This window comes from Pinus tabuliformis, chromosome 8 (assembly GCF_031772625.1).
Source record: "Pinus tabuliformis cultivar Carrire ecotype Pingquan chromosome 8, CPIR1, whole genome shotgun sequence".
Taxonomy (NCBI): Eukaryota; Viridiplantae; Streptophyta; class Pinopsida; order Pinales; family Pinaceae; genus Pinus; species Pinus tabuliformis.
The window spans coordinates 1293102121-1293114410 of NC_142294.1; the positions used below are offsets into that span (position 1 = coordinate 1293102121).

General features: G+C 37.1%; 1 protein-coding gene across 1 annotated transcript in view; it reads right to left on the reverse strand.

Moving 5' to 3' along the window:
- Positions 1-11911, reverse strand: part of LOC149240189 (uncharacterized) — a 54150-nt gene extending 42239 nt beyond the window's left edge. The window contains exon 1 of the mRNA XM_089370098.1: positions 11781-11911. Coding sequence (XP_089226224.1) covers positions 11781-11911 — 131 coding nt within the window. The remainder of the gene's footprint in view (positions 1-11780) is intronic.
- Between the last annotated feature and the right edge of the window lie 379 nt (positions 11912-12290).

A 12290-nucleotide genomic window follows, 5' to 3' on the forward strand; every position in this document is an offset into this window, starting at 1 on the left:
GACCTCTTTATAATTTTATTTTTATTTTTTGAATTAGTGATCAAACTATTACTGTACAGTCAAATTGGTTGCAGAACAGGATTAGTTGCGGAATTGGAACAGCTGCGGAACATAAGAATAGCTGCGGAATTTAAAACAAAGAATAAAATGTGACTTTATGGATGAATGAAATGGAAATGACTGTGTGGATGAAAAATATGACAGAATGGAAATGAAAAATGGAGATGGAAGAAATGCTGAAGGAGAAAAATTTATTGGTGGAATATGGTGGTGGAGTGGAGTGAAACTTGCAGAACTAAAACAAAATGAAATGAAGTAAAACAATGAATTTTCAAAATGCATAATGAGTCACCACTTTTTGGAAAATATAGGGTTTCGAAGTCTTCTGATTTTCACCCTATATTTTCTGTATAAGCATGCCAATCAGTGATTGGTTTTCAACCTTATACAATTTTTATTATATATATATATATATATATATTAGATATGATGAAAAGAACAAAGACTAAGTTGGTGGAGAAGAAGGATTCTTCTTCACCAACTTCATTTCAGAATTATTTTGAAAGATCTTGATGAACTCCTCCTTTGAGATTGGTTTTTGATAAATTTTCAACCTATGACCATTCACAAGGAGAGGAGTTTGATTCTCATCTATTGTTCTAATTCTTACTGCTCCATTACTGAAAACTTTTTCAATCTCATATGGCCCAAGCCAATGAGTTTGAAACTTTCCTTGAAAATCCTTAAACTTTGAATCAAATAATAGTGCCCAATCTCCCTCTTGAAACCTTTTGTCCTTGATGTACTTGTCATGCCACTTAGCCCTCTGTTGCTGAACTAAACCAGTCCTTTGAATAGCCTCTTGTCTGATTTCATCAAGTTCATTTAACTGCTCCAGTCTATGCTTTTGAGCTTCTGATAAATCCATCCCCAACTGGACTGCCATCTTGAATGTTTTAACTTGGAACTCTATGGGAAATAGTAATTGCTTTCCATAAACAAGTTCATAAGGTGTATGTCCTGTTGTGTTCCTCCATGTAGTTCTATAGGCCCATAAGGCTTCAGGAAGCCTTTCTGCCCAATCTCTTCTATGTAGATGCACAGTCTTGGTGAGGATTCCTTCAATCACTTTATTTGTAGACTCTACTTGACCATTTTCTTGTGGATGATAGGGAGTTGATTTCCTATGCTTGATCTCGTACTCTTCAATAAGCCTCTTCATCATGTTGGATGTGAATTGAGTTCCTTGATCTATCACAATTTCTCTTGGAACACCAAAGCGAGTAAAAATATCCTCAAAAAGAAAACTAACTACAGATTTTTCGTTAGCAAAAAGTAATGCTTTGGCTTCTACCCATTTGGTGACATAATCAGTGCATACCAATATATACCTTTTCTACTTTGATGGAGGATTAATAGGTCCAATAAAGTCTAAAGCCCATTTTTCAAAGGGTTCGATAAGTACCTGAGGTTGTAATGGCATTTCATTCGAGGGAGCAGGTTTCCCTACCCTTTGACAGCTGTCGTACCTTCTGACATATTCTTTAGCATCTCTAAAGATGGATGGCCAATAATATCCTAAAGAAAGGATTTTATAGGCTATCCTTTTGTAGGCAAAGTGACCACAACACGGCTCATCATGACATGCTTTGAGAATATCAGGCATTTCATCTTCTCTGACACACCTTCTGATCATAAGATCTGGCCCTATTTTATACAATTCGTTAGTGATCCATGAATATCTTGCATTATCTTGAATAATCTTTCTTTTCTCTCTAGGAAATAAATGTGAAGGTAACTTCCCTGTAACCAAGTAGTTAGTAATATCTGCAAACCAAGGAGTTTGAGTAGTTATTGCAAATAGATATTCATCAGGAAACTTATCCTCAACCGGAGAGTCTTCTTTGATATTCTGAATCCTGGACAAGAAATCAACAACTGTGTTTTGTTTTCCAGGTCTATCTAGCACAGTAATGTTGAATTCTTGTAAAAGTAAAAGCAATCTTGTAACTCTGTCATTAGTAATAGGTTTATTCATCAAAGATCTAATTGCAGAGTGATCTCTATGAACAAAAGTTTCATAGCCTGTTATATAGTGTCTAAACTTGTTAATTGCATGAACAACAACTAAGAACTCTTTTTAAGTCATAGTATAATTCAACTCAGTGGGAGTCAAAGTTTTACTTCTGTAGTAAATGGCATAAGGAATCAAATCTTTTTGTCCCAATATAGCTCCTAGAGCTGTATCTGAAGCATCTGTAGAAATATGGAAAGGAAGTTTCCAATTTGGTCCTCTTAAGATATGTGCTTCAAATATTTTTGCTTTCAAGGTTTCAAATGCTAGTTGGCAATCAGGGTTCCAATTGAATTCACAATCTTTTGTAAGCAATTTGAAGAGTGGAGATGCTACTTTGGTAAAGTTTTCTATAAACCTTTTATAATATCCTGTAAATCCTAGAAAACTTCTAACATCTTTTTGGCAATTTGGAATTGGCAACTTAGAGATGACTTCAACTTTTGATTTGTCCACTTTAATCCCATCTCCTGAGATGTGATTTCCTAAAACAATACCTTCTGTAAACATCATAAAGCATTTTTCATGGCTTAGTGAAAGGTTTGTTTCTTTACATCTTTTAAGGACTTTTTCCAAATTTTCCAAAGCTTCTTCAAATGTGTTACCATAAACTATAAAATCATCCATATATACCTCTACAGAATCATGTATTAGATCAGAAACAATTCCTAGTACTGCTCTTTAGAATGTTGCTAGTGCATTACATAACCCAAAAGGAAGCACTCGGTAGGCAAAAGTTCCCCATGGACAAGTAAATGTGGTTTTATCCTGATCCTCAGGTGCTACCTGAATTTGATTATAACCACTAAAACCATCCAAGAATGAGAAATACTTTTTACCTGCTAATGTATCTAATACCTGATCTATAAAGGGCAAAGGAAAGTGATATTTAAAAGTTACTTTGTTCAATTCTCTGTAATCAATGCAGACCCTCCATTTATCATTCTTTTTAGGCACAATTACCAAAGGATAAACCTATTGGCTATCTGAGATTGGGTAAATGAATTTTATATTGAGTAATTTTTGGAGCTCTTCTTTCACAATCTCCCTATGATTTGGATTCATTCTTCTTTGAGGTTTTCTGATTGGTCTACTATTTTCTTCAATATAGATATGATGGATACAAGTCTTAGGATCAATACCTTTCATGTCAGTATATTCCCATGCAAATGAAACAGAATGTCTTTGTAATACTTTTGTTAGCTCTTTTTGTTGTAGTTTCTCCAAGTTTTTGTTTATGTTCAATGTTCTACCTCGAACAATTTCAATTGTAGAGCTACCAAATTCTTCCATAGAATAGAGAGACATATGCCTAGATGAAAAGTATTCAACATTAGATTTTTCCTAAAATTGTGCATGATCATATTCTGAAGATGTTTCAAAATTTTCCAATGTGTTCAAAATTTGACTATCTTCACTAATTTCCGATATAGTAAAGATAGGTTGAATAACATCTTCATTACTGATCCATTCCTTGTCATCTATTTCTATGATTGATTTTGTTGGAGGATACAAAGTAAATTTCTTTGTTGAATTACCATCAGAAATATACATGTCACCAGATCTACAACTAATAAAAGCATCAGCTGTGGCCAGCCAAGGTCTTCCTAATATGAGTGGGTGTCCTCCTAAATTATTCTTGGGAGTTGAAATCATGAAATCTATAGGATATTCCCAAGAATCTAAGGAGATTGAAATGTTTTCTAGCACACCATCTAGTTTGAACACCGATCTATCTGCAAGTTGCAGTAAGGTAGGTGTGTAAAGAAGGTTAGGAAGTTTAAGCTGATCCATAGTTTGTCTACTCATAATGTTTATTGTTGCCCCTAGGTCAATCAATGTGTTTGGAATTTCAATCCCATTTATGTGCGTCTTGACAATTGGACTTCCTGGATCCACATATTTCTGCATGAAAATATTTCCCATCAAGATATCTGCTATCTTTCCTACCAGGTGAATTATTTTTGTTTCTGTTGGTTTTCCTCCTGGTCTTTTGATGCTCAACTCCTTTATTGTCTTAGCTAGAATTGGAATTTCTCTAATGGCTTGTAACAAAGGAATCTTGATACAAACATTCTTCAATTCATCTAGGAAGTCATAATTGGGCAACAAGATCTGTTTTTCTACTCCTCTATCAATTTGTAATCTCTCAGGAAAAGGAGGTGTAGAAGTAGATGTTGGTTGCTCAATTATAGGAGTTGTGTTTATTGACTCTTTTTGTTTTTCTTTTTGAATGTCTTGGTTTTGGAGGGATGTTCCCTCAAAACTTTTATTGACTTTTAGAGAATCCTCCTCAGAAGCATCTTGTTCTTGAATGACTACAGAAGGTTTTTCCTTTTCTAATATCCTACTAGATCTAAGTTGAACATCATTAAGATCTAGAGGAGAAATCATATAAGTAGGAAATTGTTGTCCTTCTACCATATAAGCACTCTGAGGGTTTTTGTTATTGGGGTTTGGAAACGGCTGGGCTAGTAGTTGATTTGGTTTTTTTGGAAATGAGAGTAAGAGTTGAGGATTTTGACTTTGTTGTGGAGGTTGTTGTGGAAATGGCAATGAAAGGTGAGGGCTTTGATTTGGAAGTTGTGGTTGTTGATTTTGCTGCTGATTTTGTGGGGGAGGATAGCTCTGATAAGATGGAGGATATTGATAATATTGAGCAAATCTCCCATAAGGATTTTGTACCCCTTGTGCCCATTGTTGAGATTGATACTGAGATTGAGGTTGAGGCCAAGGTTGCTGCCAAGAATTCCAGTTTGGTGGGGGCTGAAAATTCATTGGATTGTTAAATCCTTGATTTTGTGGCCCCTGCCAAGGTCTTCTTGCAACAAAACAAAGAGGTTCTACAAGATTTGGGATTGTTTCCTCTTGAAAGACAACCTTAAGACCTAGGATTGAAGTAAAACCCTTGGTCTCATGACTTTCTAAACAAATCATAGAAGTTTCTACATTTTTTGCATCTAAAGGGCATTCCCTTAGAGCATGTTTGTTTCTGCATTTTGGACAAAAGATGGCTAAAGCATCAGCCTCTGTTTTCTGCTTGTTTTGAATTTTAAGGGCGTCTAGCTGCTCACTAAGGCTCCCTAAAATATCAGTTTTAAACTCATCAAGCATGTTGCCAATTTCTGCCCTACTTATAGATCCACTTGCAGATTTGTTTGCTCTAACAAGATAAGGATCTCTTGGTCCTTTCCCAGTTTTAGATTTCCCTCTTGAGAGATGGACACATAGTTCTGCTATGTCACTCAATGGGAATTGAGAGATGTCTCCCTTCCCCGTCATGTTAAGAATATCTATCCATTCATCTCTAATGGCCTTTAACAAAAGAGCATTCAAGGTTTCCTCATATAAATTGTTCATTTTTGCTCTTTTCAAATTGTAATTGAATCTTTCAAGCAAATCCTCTAAGTTTTCATCTTCCTTTTGCATCATTTTGAACACTTCATCCTTATGATTGGTAGGCATACAATAACCCAAATATCTATCCAAAAATGCGTGTTTCATCTCATTCCAAGTTCTAATGGATTGAGTGACTAACCCCATAAACCATTTCAAAGCAGCCCCTTTTAGTGTTGAAGGGAACAATTTGAGTTTTTGAGAGTCTTCTAGATAGTCGTAGGTTCTGCATAAGACTTCAAACTCAAACAAAAATGTTTCAGGATCCTCACTTCTCAACCCATAAAAGTTTGGGAGGACAGATGGTGAAATGTTTTTCATTGTTGTATGTGTTTCCTCATCTACTATAGGGAATCCAAATGAGTTATCTCCTTCCATATTTCCACTGCCTCCTCCACTGTTACCTCTACCTCCTCCTCTACCCCCTCCTCCAAATAGTGAAAATTCTCCATCTTGTTCTTCTTCTGCCATTATAGTTTCCTCAGAGTCCTCTGGTTCTTCTATTAATCGATGATGAGAGATAGTTTCTACTTCTTCTTCTTCACTAGGTATTCCTACTTCCTCAACGACAATAGGCTCCCCTATAGAGGTAAAAAAGGTCTTCTCTCCTAGGTTTGTTTTAGGAGATGAAGTGGGAGAATCCTTTAACTGAGTTGTTGCCCCTTGAATTCCAGGAATCCTAAGGCTAGGAATATGAGTCTAGGATGGAGGTGTGTCATTTCTAACTCTTGGTGGAGTAGGTGGAGTTGTGAAAATCAAACTTCTACCCCTAGCTATAAATCTACCCCTAGAATCTCTTTCTCTATGCATGTCATTGTTTTGTTTTGTTGTTTTTTTTAATTTTTATTTTTCACGAATGTAAGAAAGAAGGCTACCCAGTTACACTTCCTCAGCAAGAACACCAAAATGTTCAGTCAATTTAGTGTACTAAATTGCTACATAAATTATCAATCCGGGTATCGTAAACTGATGAAGTGTAGTGCACTATATGTGTTAGATGACCCTTTCTTACCTCACTATTTTTGAGTTTATGTTTGTTTTTGGGGTTTTGCTATTTTGTTTTCTAATGTTCTGCAATGTAATATACAAAATCTTAATCTACTACTATTAAGAGTCTAGAGAAATGAAATGAGAACTAAAAGTGCTTTTAGGCCAAGTTTGGGAGTAAAGTTTTTAAACAAGAAGATGAAAGCATAGGTTCTCTTTTTGCTATTATGATTGTTTCCAAAACATGAAGTGAAATGACTTAAAACTACTATCTACTTAATTATAAAACCAAAGCTTCAATGAGAAAATGAGATGGCAGCTATCTATGATAAATCAGAAATGAAATACTGGAAATAAGGTTTCCTCTATTCTCTAATCTATTGTAGAATCAAAACCTAATGATCTACTAAAGATGGAATTGCAGCTGAACTAAGTGAAAAACTAAAAATGAAGTTGCAGCTATTATATTATGAAAGCAAGGCTAAATGAAGCATTGTTGTCACTTTGCTACACATTTTAGGGAGAACTACCTCCTTATGATAGCAATTTGAGAGATTTCATTTTTCATCATTCTAAGAAAAGTAAGCATGAAAATGCAAAGAAATACTCATTCATAAATTAAACATTTCGCCACTTAGTTTTAGGATTAACCATCAACTAAAAGAGCTTTTGGTAATATTCATTTATATCATGAGTTATTAAACTGATAAGAAAAATGGCATTGAACTGCTTAACTCAAAAACTAATGAACAACAATTGTAATGAAAGACTCATTCAAAAATGTAACATTTCACCACTTAATTTTTGGATTCACCATCAACTAAAAGAGCTTTTGGAAATATTCATTTTTATCATGAGTTGCTAAACTAATAAGAAAATGGCATTGAACTGTTTAATTCAAAATCTAGAAACTAATGAACAACAGATGAAATAAATCTATTTATGCTACTGACATTAACTTAAAACTACAAGGAAGAGACTAGAAAGCAATGAAAACCAAAGGACTATTCTACGCTGGAATACAACTACTCAGAGTTAGTAAAAACATGACACAAGCTGCATTATACATAGAGTTAGAAAAAAATTATAAACATGAAAATAACACAGTGAATTTACAATTGAACTAGGAAAGACAAACAGAAATAAAATGTACCCTTGACCACGCAGGGGCCCTCTACAAGGTCTCGGATTATCAACAAGGAATCAACACTTCACAAGCGCTTCAAGTATACATTGAAAACAGAGTTTTTATATTAAATCAAAGCACTAATTTTTTCACTCTACAAAGCGAAAATTTGCACTATTACACAAGCAAAAACCTGAACTTGTTCTGCGTTCTACCTGCTGGTATTTATAGGAAAAAAATACAACTGTTTTGAAGAGAGAATTCAGCTACAACAAAACACTTAGATAGGTAATGTATGTGTAATTCTTTTCTTCGATTGCCTTGAGACATAAATCTTCTAATAGTGGCTGTTGGATTCTGTTTGTGCAAGTGGCAGATGAAGTCCTTGGCATCAAGACACTGTCTTGGATCCATCACGGAGAATCATGTGAAAAACAGAGTCCTTCTTGCCATAGGCTTCTATAGTTGACTTCCCTTTGATCGGAGTCCTCCTCATCGATCTAGGCCAAATGGATAGGATACAATCCATGCTCTGACGTTTTCCAAGCTACCCATGTGGTCCTTTTCCTCTCTTGACACCTGTAACCTACAAAAGCATGGAGATGGCTGCGGAACAACCGATTAGCTGCGGAATGTGGCTACGTTCCGTAGCTGAAAGACAAAAACCTATTCAAATAACAAACATAACAATATAACTCGTAAATCACTGAAATATACTCTTTGAGGCAATGTGTAATGGCTTTTGATGATTGAGGATGCATTTTACATGGAAAATCAAAGGAAGAAGGATGAGAAAGTTGCTTAAGAGAGAGGCCATTTTGGAACTCAACAGAAGGATGAACCAAGCCCTTAAGGACATTGTGAAAGAGGAATTACATAAGCTATTGGATGCAAGGTTCATATACCACATTTCAGATAGTGATTGGGTTTCCCCTCTCATTTTAGTCCCCAAGAAAAACGAGAAGTGGAGGATCTGTGTTGACTATTGAGATCTTAACAAGGCTACAAAGAGGGACCATTTCCCTTTGCCCTTCATTGAGAAAGTCCTAGATGGCCTTGCAAGGAATATATTCTTCTCCTTCCTAGATGGATTTAGTGGGTACACCAAATTACATATCAGCCCTGAAAACCAAGATGACCACATTCACATGTTCTTAGGGTACCTTTTCCTATAGGGTCCTTCCATTCGGTCTGTGTAATTCCCCTACTACCTTCTAGAGAGTAGTTCTAAGTATCTTTGTTAACCTTTTTCATGACACTGTTGAGATATACATGGATGACTTCACTCCTTATGGATGTGACTTCCAGGAAGCTCTTTCTAATATGTGCAAAGTCTTAAAGAAATGCATTAAAATGAATCTTTCATTGAGTCCTGAGAAATGTGATTTTTTTATGAATGCAGGGATTGTCCTTGGCCATTCCATATCTAAGGAAGGGATACAGGTTGACCCAAAGAAAATTACCATCATTAAAAGGGTCCCCAGCCCTCAAAAGAAAAGAGATGTCACGAGATTCCTTGGATTGGATGGATATTATAGAAGGTTCATTGAAGACTCCAGTAAGTTGGCTTCACCATTGTTTGGACTACTGGCTAAAGATTCTGAATTTTCTTGGAAAAACAACTATCAAGAGGCCTTTGAAGTGCAAAAAGGAAATTTGACCACTCCACCCATCCTTAGAGGTCCCAACTGGGAATTACCTTTCCATATACACAGAAATGTATTAGATAAAGTTGTAGGGGCAGCCTTAGGACCAGTGGAAGAAAAATTTCCTTATGTTATCTATTTCATCAGTAAGAACCTTTCTAAATTTGAGCTAAATTATACAGTCATTGGAAGGGAAATCCTATCTACGGTACACTCTTTGAACATGTTTAGGTGTTGCATCACTGGTTATAAAATTTTTTTTTCGCATTGATCATGCAACCTTTAAATATTTAGTGAATAAACCTTATGCCAATGAAAGGATAATTAGATGGTTGTTATTATTGCAGTAATTGGATTTGACTATTATTGACAAACCAGGAAAAAATAATGTGGTTGCATATTTCTTATCAAGAGTAACCTTTCCTACAGAGAAGGAAGAAATGGTAGATGATCAGCTCCTAGATGAACACCTCTTTTCCATATCGGTGCTCTCTACTTTGTTTAATGATATAGCCAACTACTTGTTCATTGGGAGGTTCCCTCCTAATCCAGCCTCCAAGGAGAAAAGCAAGATACTTAGGAAAAGTGCTTCATTCACTTGGATTAGGGGAAATGTTTTCAAGTTGGATCCAAATCAGATCTTGAAGAGGTGGAGGGAAGAAGAGGTCTTTGACATCCTCTCTGGATGCAATGATGGACCTTAGGGAGGCCACTTTGTTGCGAAGAGAACAACCTTCAAGGTTCTACAAATAGGTTACTACTGGCCCACTCTACATCAATATGCAAGAAGATACACCACCAAGTGTGATTAGTGCCAAAGAATGGGTAAGCCCACACCTAAGGATGAAATTCCCTTACAACCTCAAGTGACTCTAGATCCATTTGAGAAATGGGGCATGGAATTCATTGGTCCCATTAATCCCCTATAAACACAAAAGAAGCATATCATTATGTCCACTTATTACTTGACTAAATGTGCTAAAACAAATGAAGTTAAGACAACAATTGATCAAAAGGTGGTTGAGTTTCTAAGGGATAAGATATTCTACAAGTTTGGTTTTCCAAAAGAGGTTGTCACTGATCAATAGACACAATTCACCTCAAATATGATTGAAGACCTCATGAAGAAACACCACATCAAGCATAGGACATCCACTCCTATCAACTTCACACAAATGGGCAAGTGGAGGTCACAATCAACGGATTGTGGAACATTGTGACCAAGGTTGTTAGCAACAATATAAAGGATTGGGAAGACATACTTGTAGAAGCCACTTGGGCCTACTACACCACTTGGAATACCACCACTAAATTTCCTCTGTTCAAACTAGTCTATGGGAAGAAGACCCTGTTGTCCATTGAATTTGAGTACAATACCTTAAGGATGTAAGCTCGGTTAAACTTAGACCTCACTACAACAAAACAAGAGAGGTTGGTCCAACTGAATGGTTTAGATGAATTTAGGTTACAAGCTCTCCTGCACACTAAGGTATTCCATCTATAGAGGAAAATTTGACATGGAAACTGTTGGCTTATATGGGCCTGACCTAGGTTCAGAAGAGTTATTTAGCCAAACAAATCCTGCAGCTACCGGCCCTTTCGGCAACAGCCCGCGGAGCGCAGACTGAAGTCACAACGGAGGTAGTAGGGGAGGTTGTTGGAACTAGGTTTCCACACCCTTGGGATGTCTTGATGTGGTATAGAGGTTTCGTGCATCGTTTTGTGGCCTAGCACTGCTCTGCTTCGGTGCAGATCCGAACCAAGGCTATTCCTTATTACTAATTACTTAATGAATTATTATAGATCAGATCTACTTATGACGGTCCTTAAGCAAACATTTAATCAAGATATCTAGTGTGTGCATTCAAAAGAGATATAGATTTGCATTAACCCCGAACATAAGCGTAGGCATATAGATTCAACAGAGGTATTAATCGTAAATCAATCAGATCCATAATAGTTCAGTTTTGACACAGTAATTTGGAATCAACTTATCTTTATTCAACTCTTTCGTCAATACAACCAGATCTTCCCTGTGCACTCAGCTGCAGGGGTCTGTGCACATAGTTGCGAACTCTACCAGGCCTCTACGCACACAGTTACAGAGCCTCTATCTACCCACCAACACTCTTGATTCAGACTTACAGACACTCCAAAACTTCTTAGCTCATGAACCCATTACAATTCAGATCATTCATCCCAAAAACTAACTACTCCCTAACCATAGAGCCTCGCTCTATTTATACCTTTCCATGGTCCGCGGACCATGGGCGGGCCGACTCAACTTACATTCCTTTACATTATCTTTGGGCGGACAACCCTTTGACTTGACTTATTGCAATTCACGCTCCGCGCATCCCATGGAGTCTTTACCCTATCTTTACCCAAAATTTCAGGCTTTGTGCCCCATGACTGTTACGCGGGGCTTCTACTACCCAACAGTCCCCCAACACAATCATCGTGACTCGTCCTGAGTCACACGGTTGTTGTGGTGATCTTAGCATTTAGATTGGTCAAAAACTTCTATAAGTCGTGTGTACCTTCAACAAACTCTATTGCGAGCCTCTGTACCTGTTCCAAGCGAGCCGCTGATGCATCTGTATCACTTGCAGTTGCTTGCTCGGTATCACATACTGCCTGCATATGCGCTAACTTGCCTTCAATAGTTGTAGAGTGCTTCATTGAGCCAAGGCTGGATGCATTATTTAAGCACTGCCTCCTGTTGCCGCACATCATCAACTTGGGCCTTGAGATCCTGGGCCTCCTTCATTTTGACCAACCGCTGTGTGATAGCAACCATCTGTGTGGCCGCTCGAGCTGTGTCATAGGCCTGTTGCAACTCATGCCCCTCAATTTACACTCGCTGTATAGTTGGGTCTTCCTGGAGGGATGTGAACATAACCAAAGACTGATCTAATAGTCTCGAGCACTCGCGAACAATGCTCATCATCATTTCGATTCCGGCTTGAATTTCCCCGCGACACCATTCTCGAAGTTTTAGAGATGTGGATTGTTGCACTTTGAGTCTGAGCTCTGCAATTTGTAAAGTTAGTTCCCCCTG